Source organism: Erpetoichthys calabaricus, chromosome 13, assembly GCF_900747795.2.
Source record: "Erpetoichthys calabaricus chromosome 13, fErpCal1.3, whole genome shotgun sequence".
Lineage (NCBI taxonomy): Eukaryota > Metazoa > Chordata > Cladistia > Polypteriformes > Polypteridae > Erpetoichthys > Erpetoichthys calabaricus.
Window position 1 is genome coordinate 19,967,558 of NC_041406.2, and position 24,977 is coordinate 19,992,534.

The following is a 24,977-nucleotide window of genomic DNA, read 5'->3' on the forward strand; positions in this document are numbered from 1 at the left end:
AGTCTACATTCCTGTACTTTCTTAGATATCTCTTTCACTTTTGTTGTACTTCTGGTTGTCTTATTTCTATTTCTGTCCTTTTTTGTAACTCCACACATCCTTTTGATTTCAACCACATCTAACTTCTCCTGTGCTCCCTTTACTGCCCATGTCACAGCTCCATACATCATTGCTGGTCATACCATGGTCTTAAAAACCTTACCTCTAACTTTTTCCTTAATTCTTCATTCACAAAATACTCCTGATACTTTCTTCTAATTGTCTCATCCACACTGCAGTCTGGGTTATTTCTGCATCTAATTCTGCATCCTGAGTCACCACTGTTTCTAGACTTAAACTTGCCCCGTCTTTTCAGTGGCACTCAGTACAGGCTAACTTCTGAATTCTGATCATCATTAATCCTCAGACATTATTTCTTCTTCCTACTTTTCTTCAGTCCTCTTTCTCCCAAAGCCCTTCTCCATTCTCCCAACTTCCCTTTCATCTCCTCTCTTCTGGTGCTACACAACACAATGGCATCAGCAAAAAGCCTACACCAGTGGGGTCTGATCTTTTATCCAATGACTCAACATATCCATAACCAGATCAAAGAGGTGCCGACCTCCTCTAACTGAGATCTTACCTATTACCCCAACACTGTGTTTTTAAGCTCCCTCATACATATCCTGGACAATCCTCACACACGTCTCTGGTCCTCCTTTCTCTCTCATGCACCCCAGACCTCTTGATGTGACAACTCTATCATAAGCCTTCTCCAAATCAATAAACACCAAATACCTGTTTTTCTCAATGCTTCTGTATGAGCTGATGCAATGCAAAGACTTCATCAGTTGTTCCACTTCCTGCTATAAAACCAACCTGCTCCTCCTGTGGTGGTCTCTTCCCTAAGCCCTTCTCTCTTATAACCCTTTCCCATATTTTCATTGCATGTGACATCAGCTTTATCCCACAATCCACAGTATTGACCTTCTCCTTATAAATGGGTATAATAACACTATAATTGCACACTAGCACAATTCTGTGCAGAAAATTATTTGAAACTCTTTCCTAGTTTTTCCTTATTGTAGTTTCAATATGTGCATTAATAATTAAAACCTACAAAAGGAAGGAACTGTGATGTTTTAGACTGCCCCTGTGTGAGCAACAGTGAATGAGTACATTGATGTCCTTTCCAGCCTTGCACAAGGATTCAGCCCCCATAACACTGTAAGTAAGCAGTTTCATAAATGCATGATCAATGTGTTTTTTCATTTTCTTTCCCTTTTCAATGAAGCTTTGAGATTTGATGTATGTAATAAATCACAAGAATACTGTTTCTTAAGTGTAAAGTTTGACTTAATTTTTACAAAATGTACATTTTTAGTATGAAGTAATACCTTGTATCAGTCCGATACCATCATAACATAAATGAAAAACATTATATGATGTCATCCTCAATAAACTTACCAGTTTGATAACTTTATTATGTCACATTTCATTGAATTGCAAAACTTTTTTGGAATCACTTTGTGATTTTGCAGTTTTTGTATACTTTGTACCACAATAAACTTTCATAATTATGTGTTGCTTAATATGTGAAGTACAGAGGAGTTTTTAATTGGCCAATGGAGTTAAGGTTGATGAACGGTTTTTCATCTATCTCAGTCTTTGATATTAGACTAGCCAGGATAGCTGTCGAAGACATTTAATAGAATTAATTTTAAAATGTTTGATATCTATTACCTTACATGTACCTTCAGTGCCCTTCCTTGAAATCTTCATGTGAACCTATCTTGATGGGCACTCCCTCTCTCTGAGCCCATTCCCATAAAGCCTGCTTCTCAGATTCTTTCATTCTGAAGCACCTTTATCGCCTCCAGTCTGACTTTACACTTCCCATCTTTGAAGATGTCTTCCAACGTGTCTTCTGTGCCTTTACTCGTCCTTCTGTGTCTCACACTTGCACTTCCTCTTTTGATCATGTCACCAAAGCCAAACTGACAAATTGGGTTCCTCTGAGGGACCGGAAACACACACACCTTAGCATTTTATTATATGGTATGTGTTTATTGGGTGCCAGATCCTGTTGTGGCCACCTAAGGCACAGGGCCAAAAGCAGCAGTGGATGGCACAGTAGTTCATAATCATGCATATAATCAACTTAGCATGTCCATATCTGGGATGTTGGAGGGGAAGACACTCAAACATATGGAGAAAATGCTAACAGAATGCTGGTGGGGACCAAACCAAGGTTTGAAGTCAAGTTTCTGAGGCTGCTCTTTCAAACTGCAATACAGAGCCGGCACCACACCTCATTTAATTGTATTCTTGTGTCTCTGTTATCTATAGCAGCTTAGAAACTGCAGTTTTTTTTTTTTCTTTTCTTTTTTCCCACCACTGTGCCAGCCTAGTGTACAAACAATTGTTTTCTGAATGTGCTTATTCCAGTGCAGGTTCTAATGGCATCATAAATTGAAAAAGAAAAATCAAACTTGTTTGGGGCACCAGTGTGTGGCAGGACAAACTCACATCAGGTTAATGAGGAATAGCTGAATAATCTCAGGTCTCTGGGATTTGGAAGGAATTCACAGTGTCTGAAGGAAAAGCTCTAAAAAAAGTAGATCATATAAACTCTACACAGGCGGTGTCTGAGTAGCCAATGACATTACATATTTACATTTACATATCTGACTCATTTATCCAAAGTGATTTACAAATCAGTAAGTTGTGAGATGTAAATGGTGATCTTGTGCTTCTGTGCCAGTGCCATATCAATTAGAGATCCACACCATCCAGTATGAAATTACTGATGATTTTTAATCCTATTCCCTTTTGATATAAACAACCTTAGTAAAAACTGCAGTAAATGTAAATAAATTGTAAAATGTGTTATTTAGAAAACTTTCAACGTCAGATTTTTTTTTCAGTGCACTTCCGCTTAACGCAGCACACTATACAGTAATTACAAAGAAGGACTAAAAGACAAGAAAATTATATGCCATAAATAAAATAATCTCATGCATTTTACTTTGATTTCTAGCAGAAAAATGCAGGTCAATAAGGTGGACATGACAAAGGAGCCTTTTATAACCAGAGTTTATTCTAAATCTCAAAGTAAGGCAAACTGGGCTTAAAAGACCAAAGGAAAATGTCTTCTGTAAATTCGTGAGTATGAATGTGATTTGTCTCTTTTTAGCAAAGCAATCTGGCTGACATTTAATTACATAAATTCAGGTTTTTAATCATTGCACACTATAACAGCAGTGGAGGGATGAAGCTATAAATAATGGAATAAATTTGATTAAAACAAACCCATGGTAGACCACTTGCCTCAAGCCCCAGAAAACCACGTGCACATGAATTGTCTAATAAGGTGCACCACCAGCACATTGCCTAAGCGTACCCCCTCTTGGGATGTGGCTTTTATGTTTTGTCACACCTTTCTGTATAATAAAAAAAAAAATCCAAAGGGGCAAAGAAAAAATCATCAGTACAGTGTTATGAGCCAGGGTAAATAGTGCATAGTCTGTCCCAGGATGAGGTTGTGCATATTTTTTAAGTACATTATTAAATGCACAATAATAATCGCACTAAAAAAAGGCAAACACTTAGATTTGAGGAAGTATTAAAAGTATTTTTTTTCTTCCCAGTACAAAGCCCTACAGTTGTATCTCTCATTGAAATCTTTTTCTTCTTTTTGATTGTTTACAGCAGTATTTCTCAAAAGGTGGGCTGTGGTGGCATTGCAGTGGCTGACCCCAGACAAAACCCAACTCACTGGTCCAATGATTGTGCTCAAATCACAGCGGTAGCGTTGCAGGCGGATTGCGGCTGATAATAGTCAACCTCCCCAACCCCTGCTCTGATGATTGTGCTTGATTCACCGAGGAGCAGAAGCATTGAAGATTGTGCTCGATTCATCTAATGCTCTGATGATCGCAGAGAATCACCCCTAAACCCCAGGCCAATCCCCTTTGCTTTGGTGATCGTGCTTGATTCACTGAGGAGGACCACTGTGGTAAACACTGGTTTACAGCATATGAAAGGCTGGACAGATAGTAATTTTCTCCAGCTTAATAATGATAATAACAAGGTTATTTTATTTAGCACTCCAAGCCCAGTAGAAGTTTAGTTCATCTTGCCTCTTGTGTGTCGTCTCTTGCCAAAAAACTTGGGTGTGATTTTTGATTCCACACTTCATTTTGACAAAAAAAACTTGGTTTAGTTAAGAGCTACTTCTTGAAAAAAATCAATTTGTCTTTCCAGGATCTGGAAAAAGTTATTCATGCATTCATTACATCAGGATGGAACTATTATAATTCTTTATATCATGGTCTCCCATAGTCTCTACTTTGTCATTTATAAATTGTCTGGAATGCTGTTGCACATCTTTTGACTGGTTTTTAAAAGCATGCGCACATTACTCCAGTCCTGGCTTCCATTCCTTGGCTTCCTGTTCAGTACAGAATTCAATTTGTTGATGTTATTATTATTGTTATTATTTATTCATATTATTGATTGTTTTTAAAGCTTTAAATGAGATGGCCCCATCTTATATAGTCTCATAGATCCTTAACCAAACATCCTGCGTGTGCTGCGGACAGGTTGAAAACAAAAAAGGTGACCGAACATTTTCTGTTGCGGTTCCACAGTTGTGGAATAGTTTGAGTTTTTAATTGGCCAATGGAGTTAAAGTTGACGAACGGTTTTTCATCTATCTCAGTCTTTGATATTAGAGTAGCCAGGATAGCCGTCAAAGACATTTAATAGAATTAATTTAAAAATGTTTGATATCTGTTACCCTACATGTACCTTCAGTGCCCTTCCTTGGAATCTTCATGTGAACCTATCTTGACAGGCTCTGTCTGAGCCATTCCCATAAACCCTGCTTCTCAGATTCTTTAATTCTGAAGCACCTTTATCGCCTCCAGTCGACTTTACACTTCCCATCTTTGAAGATGTCTTCCAGCATGTCTTCTATGCCTTTACTCCTCATTCTGTGTCTCACACTCGCACTTCCTCTTTAGATCACGTCACCAAAGCCAAACTGACAAATTGGGTTCCTCTGAGGGACCGGAAACACACACACCTTAGCATTTTATTATATGGTATGTGTTTATTGGGTGCCAGATCCTGTTGTGGCCACCTAAGGCATAGGGCCGAAAGCAGCAATGGATGGCACAGTAGAATTCAATTTATTGATTATTATTATTAATTCATATTATTGATTGTTTTTAAAGATTTAAATGAGATGACCCCATCTTATATAGTCTCTTAGATCCTTAACCAAACAAATCCTGCGTGTGCTGTGGACAGGTTGAAAACAAAAAAGGTGACCGAACATTTTCTGTTGCCACTCCACAGTTTTGGAATAGTTTTCTGGTTGATGTTAGGTGTGCTTCTTCCATTTTTGTTTTTAAATTTAGGCTTAAGACTTATTTGTACTCTCAAGCCTTTTCTGATTTGTAATCAATATTGTAGATATATTTTAATATTCTATAATTTTTATATATATTTAGTGTTATTACTATTATCTTTTGTATGTGCAGTACTTTAGTCAGTGAAAGCTTTGTTAAAATGTGCTTTATGAATACTTTTTAATTACTAAATACCGGATTCTATAAGTAAAATCTCTTCAATCATAAGTGACCTCTGTAGGGACATTTCCTTGAAGGGCCTAAAGTAATTGTTATTAGAGTGGACCAGTACGGAAGACTGCAGATACTATACAATAAGAGAATTTTAAATTAATGAGAAACAGCAGTGTGCTTAGCACATTATGCTGTAGTGTCCACTCTGTAGTTTTTCCTAATCTACCCACAGGTGCGTTTTTTGGCCATCTCAAATATTTAAAAAATAAGTATTTTATATATATAATATACTTATGTGACTATCACCTCAATTTAAAAAATTATTTTTACAGTTGCATTTTCCACTCTTAATAATCAAATTAACAGCCACAAATCCACTTTGGCCATTGCTGTCATAAAGATGGAAGATTATACATAGCGTGTATTTGCCTGTTGTTTTAGGCTTCATTTTAGATTCTTGCTGTGGACATCTCTCTCTATCACATTATATTATATATATATATATATATATATATATATATATATATATATATACATTATATAGCCCATGCATCTGTGTACTTCTTCCATTTAAGAAGATTTAAAGGCTATCCTGAATGTAGTGAAAAGTCAAGAAAAATGACATCTAGTTAGCCAATAAAAGGTGTCATTTTGCTTGACTTTTCACCACATTCATAATGGCTAACACGGTACAACACTCTAGTACTACAAGCCTATCCCGATAATCTCAAGCATAGTATATGGCTCCCTCACACTAGTCCAACTTAGAATACCAAAGGTGTCCAATGTACAAGTCTTTGGAATGTTAAAAAAAAAAATGGGCACAGAGAAGAAGTACACCTCATGTACTCTCACTGGGCCCAAAACTGAACCCCGTTTTCCAGATTAGCTAAGCTGCAGTGCTGTCTACTCTGCCATTTTGCCCGATTATTGTTCACAGAAAAACTGAAATGAACCACTCATTGATTATTAAACATATTCTTGTATTTGTCTTATTGATCATCTTTCATTGTTCATTGCTTTTGTATTCACTTGATGACGGTGTAGTTTTTGAAAGGTCCCATATCCAATTAAATAAAGTCAGATTTTCAGATTTCACCCCGTTCTGTAACCCATCCAAGTGTTGTGTCCAGCAGTGCCAATCACTACTTTAAAGCACCAGTTGGCATCATCTTGAGTGATTGAAGAACAGCAAGGGTTGTTCCATTTTTCAGTTTGCTTTTCTCATAAGCAAACAGACGCAGAGTTTTTTTGATACCTTATCTAGATGTGTTGGTGTGGCAGCCTTCTATGCATATCTCATAGATTTAGGGTTCTTCAAATAACATAGAAACTTAGTTTCTTTTTGAGAATAAATATCACACATGATTAAATATGCATATCATTCCCAAAACAGATTTATAAATCCTTTCACTTACTTAGTGATACATGCTTACTGCGCAGCACCCTCCCATCCTTATAAAGGCTAAAGTTCGTAAAGGAAGGCCTGTATTGTATGCAGTGCAGCATTTTTGTCCAAAGTAAATTAAAAATAATAACATCCTTTAAGAAGAAAGAAATTGTGCAAGGCCCCTTTGCGATTGGTAGGATTAGCAAACGTAAATGATTCATTACAGACAGAATGTGGACAAATGGCAGACATGTATAATCAGTTCACTGACAGTCTTCTCATTGCACTTCAACTTCATAAGCTTTGTTGTCAAATGCATTTGAATGATTATGTCTGTGCAATCGTCCTTTTATCCACAGGCCAAATCTGTAAATTGTTACTGCAGGAATACATATGCAGGGAAGGACCACTAACAAAATGCAGATGGCAAAGACCCAACCAGGATAATCCTTTGTCTGCGGCGTAGGAAAATGTACCTATGAAAAAACACACAAATTAAATGAAACAAATGAAATATACAGAACTTAAGGTACATACATCATCACTGCTTATGATCTAGGTCAGAAGGACAAAGTCAGCCTTGTGATTTCTTAAAGTGAACCCAAGCTTTTAATTGAACACAAGCTCAAATTAGTAATAATTTAATTAATAAGATTTTTTACCGTAGGTTTTTCTTCTCTCCATTTCCTATCCTGCTTATCCAATATGTGGTCATAGAGTGCCTGTGCCTATCCTCGATAAACAAGTTAGAAGACAGGTGGCTGGATGCAATTTTCTTCAAGCCACTTCTTCTAGTTGCCCCCTCTAACTTCAATCTCTGAATGTTATGGCAAAATATTGCACTGCCATCACCTGTTCTTAGAGTATGCCTTTCTTCAACTAACACAATATAAAGGCGCTCTACAAATGCAGTTGTTTATAAATATAATACACAGTATTGTGTTTGTGTCTTTGTCTGTATTTTGTTTGGAGTAAGTGTTTTCTTTGATAGACTGACACCTAACCCAGGGCTGGTTCCTCATATTGATTGGACCCTAACTTGTCTAACCTTCAAATAAGTGATTTCAGTAAGGGGATGGCCAGATGTTCATGCATGTCTGTTCCTTGCGTATTTGTACACAATACAGAAACATTTGAAAAAAATACTTGTATGCCCGAAATCATTAGTAGTTACCAAACTAGTGGCCCTTTGTATGATCTTCATAAATACAGTATATTTCCACTTGCACTTGTAGAAGTTCTACCTGGGAGCTGAGACATCATTTTATATTGTAGTACTCGACTATGCATTAATGTTGCACATTTCAGGGCAACAGTTCATTGAAAGTCCCATTCGTACAGACACCCACACTCACACTTCAGTTTAGAATTGAAAGTTAACCTGACGTGGACATCTTTGACCATGTGGGATACAAACTAGATTACCAGAAGGAAAACTACCACAGGCATGGGATAAATCTGCCAACCCAAAACAGGAAAGAAAAACAAAATCTGAATTAGTGTAACCTCCCTAATTCAAGGTGTTCATAAGAAATTAACCTTCATGAGGTAGAAGTACATAATAAACAAAAATAGCTGCATTGGATATTTGAAATATTAAAATACATGCTGCAGTTTTAATGTTTAAAGTCTCTATATTTTCAATTTTAATAGAAATTTGTCATGTTTTAGCTTCTAATAGAGATCCATGGAGGGCTAGATTCCTAGAAAAAGGATCCAAAATCAAAAATAACATTCGTAATTACTGACCTTGAATAAGTATAAAACAATAAACACTTGCTTTTGTTTGAAATTTGACAGTTTATAATCTTCTTGGAGTGGCTCTTAGAGAGCCAGGACCTCTGGTAAGGAATCAAATGTCAAATATATTACCATATGCTTGATCAACAACCTCGAAATAGCATAAAACAACACTCCATATGTGTGTATTACAGATCCCTATTTTTTTTTTAAACCTTTTGTAAAGAGGTTTAACTTTCACTCCTCATATCCCATTAGGGAAAGAACCCCTGGGGTCGATTGATGTGACATGCACAACTTCAGGTTTGTTGGTTTACCTTTTATCGTAAGGGTATACTTTCCTGCAAAAAATGTGGGTTTTTCAGGTCTAGAGGGTTAAAAATACAGAGGAACCCCAGAAATCTTGAAGTTTTGCATAACTAGACATCAAGACGAGTCAATTTGCTTGTACCAGTGAGTCAAATTGAAGTGACCTCAAAGAGTAATTAAGAATTATGAATACAAACACAGCACACAGCATTCATACATTGTATACAGGATCCATGTGACAGCATCTGTAATCAACATGCTACAGTATATTTACGCTCACATTTATGTATGTATGTATATGTGTCCATGTAACAATATAAATAAAATACGTATACACATAGTGTGTGTTTAGTATGTTAATACTGCATATAATAGAGGGTGAGTGAGCTTTGGGGCTCCTGCCTTGTACATGACTCTCTTGGTATAGTCTCAGACATCCATAGACCCACTTAATGGATAAAGTAATCAACAAAAATAGTTGAATGGCGCATTTAACTACATAATGTATAATTAATATTATATAATTTGTATGTGACAAGTAACATTTGATTTGATTTGGAAATATGTATTGTACCGAAAATAAAATAAAAAGGATGGCCTGGGTGTCCCACTATAACTGTTTACTAAAGAAATGTTTTAACCATGATACTCTAGTGTCTCCTAAGTTGCTCTTTAGTCTTTTATCTTCTTTTAACTTAGTCATTACCTTGCACATTTCTGTCACTTCATATTTCTGTAATGCATTGGTAATTCTTTTGGACTGGTTCTGCAGATTTTACATATAATTTTCAACTACTTAATGAAAAATGGTAAAACTATAAAAATAGATTGAGTAGTAATACAGTAAATAAATGTGTGTATTAGAAATACATACGTTATTTGGGTTCCATGCATCATAAGTGGCAGGCACCTGGGCTTGTACAACAATGTAGGCCACAAATACAACCAGCAGCATCAAAGGACTGATAACTCTCCATGTTGCCTGCCAATAAATATTAGGGTATCGACCAGTCATCCATTTAATGTCATCACTGAACCTGTAAATGAAAATGATTATTCACACCGGGCAGTATCACAATGTGCATTACAAACCAAAGTTGTAGTACAAAGCAAGTCAGCTTTATAAGCTGCTTTATGTTACAAGAACATTAAAGTGTAAAGTCAATACTTAAATAAGAGGAACATTCAAACAGAAGGTCATCATTTCTTGGTACTTACGAAGCAGGGCATTTATGTCCAATTTGGGTTTTGAAAGGATTGCAAATAGCTACTAATTGTTTAATGAGAAAAAACAATTGTAAACATTCTGAGTTGGGAAATTGAATTTGATTCTCAGCCAGGTTACTGTCTAAGGTGCTCCAAATCCTAAAGAAGTGCAGATTAGGTAATTTAGTGGTTTTCATCTTCAGTCCTGGGCAACAAGGCTGCAGGTTTTATTCTAACCATTTTCATAATCGGTTCTTCATTCTTAGGTTTTATTAATCTTATCGTTTATTGATGTAGCATAGAAATACTTCTAAGATATTCATAAATAACTGTATTCTTTGTCATAGCTTTAAATTCATGTTTCTTTGGCTGATTTTCTTTTGTTTAACCTTTTTATGTAGCATTTGTTTTAACTATATTCAACTAGTGATAAATAGAAATGAGCAGTGCAGACATTACTCGTATTCTTATTAAGAAAACATTTTTACAAATGAGCAGACAAGTGACTATGGCATAAAAGTAATCACTCGCCTTGAGCCCTCAGTGTTGTCAGTATTTGAATACAATTACAGAATTACAGAAAAGTGTTAATTACAAAGGAAATGGAAAAGAAAACCTAAGCATTTAAAGTTTTGGCAACAATATACATTTTAGAATTTCGTAGATAAAATAGGACAGCTCTTTTGCCCAGTGTTGGTGTGCCAATGTTTTGTGATCAACTGGTACCTAAAGTTGCTCTGTTTTGGATTGAGCTACTTCAGAAGATGGATGAATGTAGATGGTCTTTATACAGACCATTTTGTAAGAGACTCTGCTCTGTCTGCCTTGTACAGTGAGCGTGTTTATGTATGAGAGCAAGATTACCTCTTAATTCCATATATGTACACCACACTTGTGATTTCGAAGAAAGCAATAATCAGCAGAGGCACAGATCCCACATAACTGTTAAAAATTTCCAGCCAGTAGTTTCCTGATCCCATTGTAAAAATCAATGCAATTGAAAATGACACCAGGCACATCAACCCTGAAAACAAACAGAATGAAGTTAGCAAATATTGCATGGTCCAGAAGAAGCACTGAGTGATGTTGTAACATCTGGAGTCCATCCATCACTGTCCTGTCACTGATTGCAAACGTTGGGTCTGCTAACAGTTTCACCAGCATAACACATGGCCAATATATGACATTCTCTCAAATAGACTAATCTGATGTGTCAACCTTACTTGAGGTTATCTTGGACAATCATCTCTCCTACTAGGATACTGCAACTTTGACTACAGTTACAGTGGTGTGAAAATCTATTTGCCCCCTTCCTGATTTCTTATTCTTTTGCATGTTTGTCACACAAAATGTTTCTGATCATCAAACACATTTAACCATTAGTCAAATATAACACAAGTAAACACAAAATGCAGTTTGTAAATGGTGGTTTTTATTATTTAGGGAGAAAAAAAAATCCAAACCTACATGGCCCTGTGTGAAAAAGTAATTGCCCCCTGAACCTAATAACTGGTTGGGCCACCCTTAGCAGCAATAACTGTAATCAAGCGTTTGCGATAACTTGCAATGAGTCTTTTACAGCACTCTGGAGGAATTTTGGCCCACTCATCTTTGCAAAATTGTTGTAATTCAGCTTTATTTGAGGGTTTTCTAGCATGAACCGCCTTTTTAAGGTCATGCCATAGCATCTCAATTGGATTCAGGTCAGGACTTTGACTAGGCCACTCCAAAGTCTTCATTTTGTTTTTCTTCAGCCATTCAGAGGTGGATTTGCTGGTGTGTTTTGGGTCATTGTCCTGTTGCAGCACCCAAGATCGCTTCAGCTTGAGTTGACGAACAGATGGCCGGACATTCTCCTTCAGGATTTTTTGGTAGACAGTAGAATTCATGATTCCATCTATCACAGCAAGCCTTCCAGGTCCTGAAGCAGCAAAACAACCCCAGACCATCACACTACCACCACCATATTTTACTGTTGGTATGATGTTCTTTTTCTGAAATGCTGTGTTCCTTTTACGCCAGATGTAACGGGACATTTGCCTTCCAAAAAGTTCAACTTTTGACTCATCAGTCCACAAGGTATTTTCCCAAAAGTCTTGGCAATCATTGAGATGTTTCTTAGCAAAATTGAGACGAGCCCTAATGTTCTTTTTGCTTAACAGTGGTTTGCGTCTTGGACATCTGCCATGCAGGCCGTTTTTGCCCAGTCTCTTTCTTATGGTGGAGTCGTGAACACTGACCTTAATTGAGGCAAGTGAGGCCTGCAGTTCTTTAGACGTTGTCCTGGGGTCTTTTGTGACCTCTCGGATGAGTCGTCTCTGCGCTCTTGGGGTAATTTTGGTCGGCCGGCCACTCCTGGGAAGGTTCACCACTGTTCCATGTTTTTGCCATTTGTGGATAATGGCTCTCACTGCAGTTCGCTGGAGTCCCAAAGCTTTAGAAATGGCTTTATAACCTTTACCAGACTGATAGATCTCAATTACTTCTGTTGTCATTTGTTCCTGAATTTCTTTGGATCTTGGCATGATGTCTAGCTTTTGAGGTGCTTTTGGTCTACTTCTCTGTGTCAGGCAGCTCCTATTTAAGTGATTTCTTGATTGAAACATGTGTGGCAGTAATCAGGCCTGGGGGTGGCTACGGAAATTGAACTCAGGTGTGATACACCACAGTTAGGTTATTGTTTAACAAGGGGGCAATTACTTTTTCACACAGGGCCACGTAGGTTTGGATTTTTTTTCTCCCTAAATAATAAACACCATCATTTAAAAACTGCATTTTGTGTTTACTTGTGTTATATTTGACTAATGGTTAAATGTGTTTGATGATCAGAAACATTTTGTGTGACAAACATGCAAAAGAATAAGAAATCAGGAAGGGGGCAAATAGTTTTTCACACCACTGTATTACACTGTGGGGTGTCTTCACCCACAGTTAACTGGTACATGACACGTCTGTCTGCAGTATACCAGTTGGCCTCCCTTGCTTCTGATAACATTTAGGAAATTGTGAAATGAACATAAAGCTATTGATTATGACCATTATCTTGCTGTGACCAAAACTTAAAATTAAGGCGACCTGTTTATTCATCCATTTATGTCCTTCCCTGCCTTCCCACTCCATCCAGCTCCTTCTTTAAGTTCTCGCCAGTCACATCTGCTTTTGTTAATGACCTGCTTTGTAAGATGAGGCCGACTACTTGTGTACTGGACCCCATCCCCAACACACTACTTAAATCCTGCTTTCATGCCCTAATCCCGACTGTTACAACAGTAATAAACTCATCCCTTGATACTGGCTTTGTGACGCTCACTTTTAAAATCGCTTCTGTAACCCCAATGTTAAAAAAGTCTGATCTTGACTTAACAATTCTCGGCCTATTTCCCACTTTTCTGTCAAAAGTTCTTGAGTGTGTTGTAGCTTCCCATCTCACCAACTACTACTTAACTTCTAATAATTTGATGGAACCTTTTCAGTCTGGTTTCAGGGCGCGGCACAGCTGTGAAACTGCTCTGCTACGGGTAACCAATGATTTGCTTATGGCAGCAGACTCTGGACAAACCAGCATATTAATTCTGTTAGACCTCAGCGCAGCATTTGACACTCAGGTCAGATTTGACATTCTACTGTCCAGAATGGAGAACATGCTGAGTATCTCTAGCACTGCCATCCAGTGGTTCAAGTCCTATCTGACTGATAGGCAAGAGTTTGTTAGTCTCAGCAGGTCCAGCACAGTGCCAGTCACACAAGGAGTCCCTCAGGGCTCTGTCCTCAGCCCTCTTCTCTTCTGTATTTATATGCTTCCCCTTGGCCATATTATACATAGCTATGGACTGGGTTATCATTTTTCTGCAGACGATACTCAACTCTATTTCAATGTTAAAAGTGGAACTTCATCAGAGCTTTCTCAGCTCACAACTTGCCTCAGTGAAATTAAAACCTGGATGGAGGAGAACTCTTTAAAATTAAATTGCAACAAAACTGAACTCCTACAAATTGGGACTAAAATGCAACTTAATAAAATGAGCTCCTTCCCAGTCCATCTTGGTGGTGATCTCATCAGACCTGCCTCTACTGCAAAGAATCTTGGTGTCATTTTTGATTCCTCCCTTTCTTATTCCGCCCACATAAATCACATTAAGAAACATTCTTACTTTCACCTCCGTAACATATCCCGTGTTCGCTCCTTCCTCTCCTTTTCTAATGCTGAGAAGCTTGTCCATACTTTTATCACATCCCGCATCGATTATTGTAATTCCCTACTGGCAGGTGCCCCTTCTAATCTTATATCACAGCTCCAGCTTATTCAAAACTCAGCTGCAAGAGTCCTGACACGGACCAGCAGCAGCGAGCACATCACACCCATCACTGGCTCCCTGTGTCTTACAGAATTGAATATAAAATCCTACTAATAACCTACAAAGCCTTAAATAACCTCACGCCAAACTACATCAGTGACCTTCTCACTATGTGCCTGTCCGCCCACTAAGGTCCTCTGATTCTGGTAATCTTGTTGTGCCCCACACTAATCTACACTCCATGGGTGACAAGGAGACTCTGGAATGACCTACCGAAATTAATCAGGTGAGCTGACTCCATGAATTCTTTTAAAAAACAACTCAAAACTCATCTGTTCAGGAAGGCTTTCAGTTTACCTCTCTGTCAAGATGCTCATGTAACCTGTTTGTGTGTGCTACACCATCAATTATATTGTCTGTTAGGCTTTTCTCTGAATTTACTATCTTACTCTTCTTTATTTATTTATCTGGTTTGTACAATGCTATATACTGTAATCCCTGCTGTTCTTTCGTAAAACTCTGTGAAGTGCCTTGAGCATGGGAAAGGTGCTATATAAATAAAATGTGTTATTATTGTTCCACCTGGACCTAAACATCCTAAAAGCTCTCTCTGTTGTCATGCCTATAGTTCACTTAAGCCACTTTTGTTTCACTCTCATTTTTTGTTGTCGATTAGGTTTTGATACCAGTATTTGGTCTTTTCTGGTTATAATTTTTGAATGATTTTTGACTAGTCTAATCTTCTGATCTCATATAGTTCTCTCATGCTAGATAACTCCCCCATCATAACAAATTCCAAGATTTTAATTCTTCAGGTCAGTTGCAGAAAAGTGAGCTATGTTTCTGTTACTGGTATATCAGTGGTTAAAGATACCTTGATGTCTGTATCATAACCAAAAAATCTGTTTTTGTTAGAATTAAATTAATGTGTTTGACAGGATTTCAGAAATGAACTGATGCTTTCAGGGCAGTGACTTCAAAATACAAATCCTTTTGATTCTTGTTTTACAATTTTTGAGTGAACACCTGCTGAAATATCACACCTGCTCATATCTGACTGAATGCAACTCCCCTAAACAAATAGGCTTTACAGGACAAATAAAGGTTCTGATTATTAATTCATGTTCATTGCTTACTCAGCATTCTGAACTGCTGATAAAAAAAAATGATAAAGAAGCAGCCGAACAACAAGAAACCGCACATGCATTGTTTCCTGGTGGCTGAGACAGTGGATCTTAAACCACGGGGTTGTGCTATCAATCCAGTCCACTGACTCCTTGTGTGACTCTGACATTGCTAACTTACATACTGGTGCCACAACTACCCAGGTAAGGAAATAGTTGTATGTGTTTTGGATTTGTAAGGTAACATGAATAAATGAATCATCTAAATCAGGAGTTCCCAAGTTCAGTTCTGGGGTACCACTGTTGCTGCTGGTTTTCATTCCAACTAACTTCACAAATAAATGGTTCAGTGTAAATTATCTAATTGTTTAATTAGTGTTTTTCTTCTCATGTTTTGCATTCAGAATTAACTGCTGATATATTTACATATAAACAAATTTCAGAAATTTGTTTTTTTTTTTCCATATCTTTAAATGTTACCATATTCTTTTGAATTCACCTTTTCCTTATGCAAATACTAATGATTAGTGATGAGCAGTACTGTCACGGGTGAAAATGACCCTGAATACTAAAGGGAAGCAGCTACTTTGATATAAAACTCACTTGCAAGTTAATTAATAACCAAAGGCTTAAATGACCGGAACATAAAAAAGCAAGAAAATAAAACACAATTATTAGTGTCACACACAAATGCTTGCTACATTCCCTTAAAAAATTAGCAAACCCATTTTGTAATTTCTGAAATAACACAAAAAAGATAGAAACCCGTCAAATAAGAGCTTGTTTAATAAAGGCAGGACTCCAGGTAAAAACAGAAGGAGGTTTGGGCATTCAAGGTGATCCGCAGGGCTGAACTTGAGGACTACTTAGTTAAGCCTTTTATTACTGATTAACGCATTGGAATGTAACGTTGAAGCAGCACCTCTGTTTTATTAAAATTAGGGTTGTGTCATTTGCACTTGTGTCTGCACTGTTCCTCACTTATTGTCAGTATTTAGACATAATTTAAGGAACAAATGTCACAGAAATTAGATGAATTGAAATAACAACGGAATAAGAAAGTTAAGTGTTTAAATCTGTCAATGAAAACACATTTCAGAATTTCTTCTAAACGCAAACATCATACTAGAGAACTTTTCTGAATGCAGAACAAGTGAATAAAAAAGCCAGCTAAACAATTACACAATGAGACATAAGATTTGTGAAACTGGTTGGTGTGAAAGCCTGTATACAGCCACAGTGGTACACCACGACTGGACTTTGAAACCCCTGACCTAAGTGACACTGTTAAAATTGAATCTTGTTAGGGTGGTTACAGTGAGCAGAGCACAGAATACTTCCGTCCATCCATCCATTTTCCAACCCGCTGAATCCAAACACAGGGTCACGGGGGTCTGCTGGAGCCAATCCCAGCCAACACAGGGCACAAGGCAGGAACCAATCCCGGGCAGGGTGCCAACCCACCACAGGACAGCACAGAATACTTAATTTTGGAATGTATTGCTCTTTGGAATCCTGTAGTTTACATGTCCAAAGGTGTCATGAGCATAGTGAGAATGAACTTCTGCTCAGAACTTCTGTAGTTAGTGACTAGATGAAGGTGGGTGGGGTGTAAGCGATACCACACTGAGATGAGAGGGGACACTGTATTTTCTCTCTCACCCACATCCCCAAGAAAACGTTCATTGAGGGCACTCAAGCCTGACCATGAAGCACAGAGTTGGCCCCAACTGTTCTGGACAGCCCTTAGGTGGTGTGTCATTCACGACCAGGATATGAGACTGAGCGAGCTCAGATACCAGACCTGAGAAAGAAAGAACGCCGTGTGGGCTTTTTTTTTGCACTGTTCTGTCTGTCAGTCACACAGACCTAAGGTCAGTTGCAAACCATTAATGAAAGGAGTTAATAGAGGCAAACCGGAGTCCTGGAGTCAAACCAGGCGACACACAGGCCACACAGTTCTCAGATCTGGTATCTGAGCTCGTTCAGTCTCCTATCCTGGTCGTGAATGAGACACCACCTTCCAAGGGCTGTCCAGCTTAAAGTTAAGTCCAACATTGATGGCAGAAGACCATCCACTCATCCACTTACAACACCATGGATATCTTGGACAACTAGTGACCCTATGACCCTAGCAAGTTCAACAGAAATGTGCAGTAGCAATAAAGTACTGGGCAGCAGAGGACAGGATAAAACATCATCTAATCTATTGAATCCTGATTATAATAGTATGAATTTCCCCTTGGGATTAATAAAGTATCTATCTATCTATCTATCTATCTATCAATCTATCTATCTATCTATCTATCTATCTATCTATCTATCTATCTATCTATCTATCTATCTATCTATTAAAACTGGTGGGTGGCTGTGAACTTCAGAAAAATCCAATTTTATTCCTGCTGCCAGTTGTTAGCAGTGTAGGCTGGTGGTGGCAGTGCCATGGTGTAGCATGCATTTTTATAAAATAAAATTGGTCCCTTGATACACCATATCTCTGCAACATTTCTGTGTGGAACTAGTGTAGTCCTCTGTGAATGGTTTTTATACCAAGGATAGTGCTCCATGTTACAAGACTAGGAAAAGTTCTGGAATGGTTCAAGGAGTGTGGACAGAGGCTGTATCTTACTGGAGTGGCCCCCACCTCCACCAGACTCCAATAAAGTTGAACATTTAATGGATGAGCTAGAGCCAGCAGTTGAGAGTAGAGATCAACCACCAGCATATTTGGGACACAGTGGAGTCAAGATGGGCCAGCGTCCATGTGTCATATGTGTAATTAACACTTTGTTAGCGGAAACGAAATTTTGTGATAACAGGCTACATTTCTTACAATATTAATTTTACATTGAGATCTATTTCCAGCCCTACTAAGTGTGAGCAGAAACAAAGTCGCTCATTAAACAAAGTTCTGAATTGAAGGCAGGAGTTTGCTTTTGAACTAAAAATCTGAACAGGAACGTTTACAACATTCCCACTGTGGCAGCTCAGTTCATTTGTAGTTCCTGGTTCTTTTTTAACTCCTGCCCCAGAGTATGTACTTTAAGTTCAACCAGGAACTACCATGGGTGATGCACAGGTGATGAATCGTGATGACTGGCTGACCACAAGCACTAAGGCTATCTAACAAATCTGTTAGTAGCTTGGACTTTGGAGAATTCTCAGTTGCACATAAAGCTCCATACTGCATCAATCCTCATAACTGTCTCCCTGGTGTGCAGAGTCATGCACTGCATCGAAACAATACAATATAATACAATACAATTTATTTTTGTATAGCCCAAACTCACACAAGAAGTGCTGCAGTGATCTTTAGCCGCCCCTCAATAATCTCCTCCTGTAAGGTTCCCCATGAACTACTGAACTCACCTCACTTTGCAGAGCATCCCTCTTCTTCACGTGTTATACATTTTGCAGAAAGGTTACAGCTTCTGTTGTGTGGTGGAAATGCAAGACACGAAAGTGGGCCAGGGCCTATATTGTACAGGGACTGAACTGGTTCCAGAAAACAAAGTTCCTGCAGTGGACAGCGCCTATTGAAACTAATATCTGCTACCAGGGCAAAATTTCAGAAGGGTAGCTGATCAGCAGCACTCTTACAAGGTTAACCCAACTTAACTTCTGTGTTCTTAAACCAAAAGAGGATTTCAGATGACCAGTAACACTTTGATAAACATCCATATTAGAATATTAAAGTTTTGCTTTATACCTGTGAAAGCCTCCTTTGGTATGCATTTTGGCACCAAATGCAGGTCTAAAAGAGGTGTGAGTACTCCTTCGAGATTTCCAAACATGGATGAGAGGCCAAGGGTGAATAACATGACAAAGAATAGCACTGCCCACACTTGAGAGCCTGGCATCTTGATGACCGCCTCTGTGAAGACAATGAATGCCAGTCCTGTCCCTGATGCGCTCTGTTGAAAGCAGAAATAAAGAAAGGTGAACCAGGGTTTTCATTAATGTGAAAGCTCACTGCACCTCCCTGATATTTTGTCTATTGTGGAACCATGTGATACTGCTTTATCAGGTACGGTTTACTCCAAAATGTATGGCATAGCTATCCGAAAGCTATAGTTAATTAATCCTTATGTATGCATTTCAGTTTAAGATAACAGGGTTCAGATCCTGTACATTGCAGCAGCAACAGCCGGGCACTCTCCATCCCTGCATAGGACGCAAGTCCATAGCAGAGATCCCTCACACACATGCCTTCATACCAGGCAAATGTCAAGTCTCCAGTTAACTTGACCTGTTGTGTCTTTGGAATTGAGAGGTAACAGTAGACATCATCCATTGATTCATACAAAGAGAACAGGCGCACTCCTCTCATAGTGACCAGTCCAGGATCTGAAACTATAGCCCACAGAGTTGAACTGTATGACCTCATTTCATTTATTTACATTTCGCTTGTTCGTTTGAGACTGTGGAGTTAATAGTGTTGCATTTCTTTTGTCCTTCAAAATGACAAAATGTGTTCTGAATATGTTTGCAAGAAATTAAGTCTTTTCAATTTTTGTTTATTTACAGTAAACACACAAGAATGCAGGCTATGGGGATTTCATGCGCCAAGGAAAAAAGTGAAACAAAGTGGGACAAGAGAGTACCACCATGTGTTGGTGGGTGTGTAAATGGCAATAATGATGCAAACTGTGAAGGTAAGTGTGGTCGTGAGGCTAGGAGTGTGAGCCCTGTGTAGATCCTGCCGGCCAAATGGCCATTGTCTTTTTAGGATAAATATGCATGGTAGTAGCCTTTTTATATACTTGCACTGACGTCATCCCTTGTGATTTGTAGTACAGTCTGCACAGTTTCATTTTTATCATTAAGTCTTTTCTAGATTTTGGCTGAGCCACTGGGGTTACTGCAAGGTGGTCTAAATTAATTACAAATATTAAACAACAAAAGCTGATCACGTAAGCATTCACCCTTTTAATGTGACACCCCTAAATCCTCACTGGTGCAGCCAGTTGGTTTTAGAAGTCCCAGAATTAGCTTATTGAAGATCACCTATCTGGAGTTTCACTTGATTTTTGTGTAAATGCACATGAATTTGGAAAGGCCAACTTGTCAGTGTTGTGGCCTAACCTACAAGATGAAGAACACAACAAGCAACTCTGAAAAGGTGATTGAGAAGCACAAGGCAGAAGATGGAGAAAGGAAGATATCAAAGTCACTGAATTTCCTTTGGAGTCCAGGTAAATCGCTCATTAAGAAATAGAAAGAGTATGGCTCAGCTGTAAATCTGCTAGAGCAGGCCATTCACAAAAACAGAGTTCTCATGTAAGAAGAAGAGGGGCGAGGGAGGCCACCAACCAACCAACCTGAAGGAGTGAGAAGCTACTGCAAATAAGAATGGAGAGACTAAGCAGACAGCAACTGTTGGACGGGGGCTTCATTTGTCACAGCTTTATAGGAGAGTAGCAAAGAGAAAAAACACATGGGGCATCTTGGCTAGAACTTGTCAGAAGGCACATGGGACACTCTGAAGTCAGATGGAAGAAGGTTCTATTTTCTATGAACGGGTGAGATCAAAAATGTAGCTTTTTAATCATCACTGGACTTGAGAAAGGTTGTTTACTCCCAGTCGCTGTGCAAACTGATAGAGCTTGACCAGTTTGTAAAGAAGAATGGAGAAAGTGGCAGAATTCAATTGTGCAAAGGTGATAGAGAAGGCTGTCATGGCTGCCAGTAGAGTATCTACTAAATACTGACTTGGAGAAGAGATTAATTATTACACAGTCAATTATTTTGTTTCTTATTTGTAATTATCTTAGACCGCTTTTCGGAGGTTTATTTTCCCTTTAATGTCAGAGTCCTTTTCTGTTAATGAGTGTCAGAAATGTCAAAAATATCAATGTTAAATAACAGTAAAATGTGAAACTTCCAAGTGGATGAATAATTTTTATATACACTGTAATAAGTCATAACTATGTGACCATCATCGTGGCATGCAGACCTGACCAAAAGAGTCTCTTCACCATGCAAGCAAACACAAAATCGTTATTTGATCCTTGTCATGTAACATTAAACAATCATTTGATCATTGCAATCATCTCTTACAGGACTTTGGTTCCGTGGGTTTCAAGGAAATCATACCTCATCAAGAAAGGTTTGAAGACTGCATTTTTGTAGGTTTAGCGATTCCAGTTCTTTGTGGTTAGTAACATTCAGGCTTTCTATCCAACTTCCATAATTTGCTCTGGTTACATTTTGGTCTCCAATGTTAAAAGCATTGGTAATGGTGAGAATGTTCCTGTAGGAGGGGAAGTCACATGTGTTATAGCAAAGAAACTTTGTTTATAGTGCATCATTCGTAATGGATATCATCATACCCTGCATTGTTAATATTGTAGTAACTTAAGAAATTTGACAAATGAGAGGAGACCATTCAGTCCATCAAGCCTGTTTGTTTAGCTAATAGCTAAACTGTCCCAATATCTCATCCAGGTTTTAGTTAGAAAGTCAAGGTTTGTACTTCAACTGCATGTCTCGGTAGTTTGTTTCAGTGTCCCACAACTGTTTTCATAAAGATGTGCTTCCTGGCTTCAGTTTTTTTTGTTATTTTACTAGGGGGCTTCACTCGCCAACCCCTATGTTTGGTTCTTCGGATATACAATTTTCAATTTGATTTTTCTTTGGAATTGTTTCAATTTCATTATTTGCACTTTTACTTTAAGTCTTCATTAAAAACAATATTTTTTGGAGACACATTGTGACAACGCAACATATAACTGCCCGTGAGTGAATATCGTTTCTGTTTCTGTAATAAATAATCCAAGTTTTTCTAATGTTTGTCCCTGTGATTTACTGATTGTCATAGCAAACGCTATTCTCACGGTAAACTGTAAACATTTTAATATGAATGGCATATCACGGTCTCCTTTGGTGTGTTATGTTATTCATGGAATATATACATTACCTTTCTTTTTGCCTGTTAAAATTTGCATCGCTTCTCCGTGATTATCAATATACACCTGACCGAATTGTGCATTCTTTGAAATTTAACTTGTCGTTGCTTAAACTGTTCCGGGACCACAGATTCTCATAGCGTATGGACCATTATTGTGTAAATCCACGTTTTGTGCATTGAATGATGCGAATGCGAAAAGACTTTGTTGTCTACTCTTTGAATTTTATTTCTGAACTTGATTTGTGCTGCTGTTTTTTCAATTACACCTGGCTCTGATGATTAATCGCCTTTTGTTGGCGGTATTGTGATCTTTTCTATCTTTTCTTTGATACTGTAGCGATTGACATGATAAAGTGTCACAAAAGTTTTACTTGAACAATCGCCGACTTCCTAACCCCAAACACAACTTTTAAGCACCCTCTCCAACGCCCCCCCATTACCGCATCAATCAATACCCCGCTATCGGTCTTCCATGCTGTACTCCGCCCTCCCTCATTCGGACCTAACAGTCACTTCAAACCAAAAAGCCCTCAACCTGACTGGGACGCTACAATACTTTTGAATTTTACTGCTTTCATATTCTGTACCTTTCTCTGCATGTGTATCGCACCATTGTTTGTTTGAGCCTGTTGAATTCCACTGCTTTCATAATCTCCTATCTGCCTTTTTTTCTCTCCAACGTCTTTGGATCTCTAGCAGTGGTAGCGCTGCTACCTCGCAGTAAGGAGACCCGGGTTCACTTCCTGGGTCCTCCCTGCGTGGAGTTTGCATGTTCTCCCCGTGTCTGCATGGGTTTCCTCCGGGCACTCCGGTTCCCTCCCACAGTAAAAGACATGCAGGTTAGGTACATTGGCGATTCTAAATTGTCCCTAGTGTGTGCTTGGTGTGTGTGCGTGTGTCCTGCGGTGGGTTGGCGCCCTGCCCGGGATTGGTTCCTGCCTTGCTCCCTGTGTTGGCTGGAATAGGCTCCAGCAGACCCCCGTGACCCTGTGTTCGGATTCAGCGGGTTGGAAAATGGATGGATGGATATATTATATTATATTAGCTGTGTAAGCCTGTGCTGTAAAAAAGCCAGAGCTCCTAAAAACCATGGATTCTGGCACTTTAATCAATCAATCGAATCAGTTGTGCATTAATGGCTCCTCATAGGTTTCATTTTGCCAATGTGCTCACCTCCATTGTCTATCAGTGGCTAAGCAAGTTTCTCTCCCCTCGGAGGTTTGATTTTGTCGATATGCTCACCTCGCTTGTGTATTAGCGGCGGTGGTTTCACTTTGGCGACAGAGTCGCTTTCTTTGAGCTTCATGCTGTAGCATCGCAGTTCGGGGCCGTTCAGACAGACACACACACACACACCTCCACGCGTAGACATTTATATATAACATTTTATCATATTATATTATTTTAAACTGATTTTAAGTATTCAGAGGAAAGCATAAACACTCCGCACAATCATTGACTAGGCAGGACTATGGTTTGAACCCAGGAGAGATCTAAACCGCTATCACTAACCACTGTGCTATTCTTGTTTAAAATTGTAAGTTCATTTTGAGAATTACTGTAGCTGGTTGCCTAAATTAAGTCACCGTATGATAATGTTAAACGTGAGAGAGTCTGGCAAGAAAAGGTGGATTGAACTATACAAGGCTTAGATGATGTGACAGTATTTTTACTGTAACAACAACAACAACATTTATTTATATAGCACATTTTCATACAAATAATGTAGCTCAAAGTGCTGTAGATGTGGTTGCATGCTGATTAATTCACATGCCAGTCCAGATGGAAACAGAATCAGTTAGCCCCCCTGGGTGGTGCTAAAAGTTGGCAGTGAAAGTCATTTCTTAGTGTAAATAACACTGATAGAGAAGTTGATGGCATATTGGCACATTTGTGGTAATATACATAAATGAGTAATATTAGAATAGACTTAGGATCAAAGTGACAAGGGTGGAAAGAGACATGGGTGACTCATTAGTCTGTAAACCCTCCGGTGCCAGTTGAACTTTCTAGCTAAAACTCTACTGCGCCTGCCGTGCATTACAACAACATTTATTTATATAGCACATTTTCATACAAAAAGTAGCTCAAAGTGCTTTACATAATGAAGAAAAGAAGAATAAAAGACAAATAAGAAATTAAAATAAGACAACATTAGTTAACATAGAAAGGAGTAAGGTCCGATGGCCAGGGTGGACAGAAAAAACAAAAAAAAACTCCAGAAGGCTGGAGAAAAAAATAAAATCTGTAGGGGTTCCAGGCCACGAGACCGCCCAGTCCCCTCTGGGCATTCTACCTAACATAAATGAAATAGTCCTCTTTGTAGTTAGGGTTCTCACGGAGTCACTTGATGCTGATGGTTATACAGACTTCTGGCTTTTAATCCATCCATCATTGTTGGAACATCATGGTGCTTTGGGTAGATGGTGGTGG

General features: G+C 38.5%; 2 protein-coding genes across 2 annotated transcripts in view; one reads left to right on the plus strand and one right to left on the minus strand.

The window, feature by feature from the left end:
* Positions 1-3,924, plus strand: part of tert (telomerase reverse transcriptase) — a 65,210-nt gene extending 61,286 nt beyond the window's left edge. Inside the window, exon 17 of the transcript XR_003718194.2 lies at positions 3,020-3,924. The gene's annotated coding sequence lies outside the window, so the exon portion shown is untranslated. The remainder of the gene's footprint in view (positions 1-3,019) is intronic.
* A 3,014-nt stretch (positions 3,925-6,938) lies between these two features.
* Positions 6,939-24,977, minus strand: part of slc6a18 (solute carrier family 6 member 18) — a 54,958-nt gene continuing 36,919 nt past the window's right edge. The window contains exons 8-12 of the mRNA XM_028817800.2: positions 21,731-21,887; positions 19,344-19,548; positions 11,080-11,239; positions 9,884-10,046; positions 6,939-7,436 (exon numbers count right to left, since the gene is read on the minus strand). Of these exons, the coding sequence (XP_028673633.2) occupies positions 7,239-7,436; positions 9,884-10,046; positions 11,080-11,239; positions 19,344-19,548; positions 21,731-21,887 (883 nt within the window). The 3' untranslated portion in view covers positions 6,939-7,238. The remainder of the gene's footprint in view (positions 7,437-9,883; positions 10,047-11,079; positions 11,240-19,343; positions 19,549-21,730; positions 21,888-24,977) is intronic.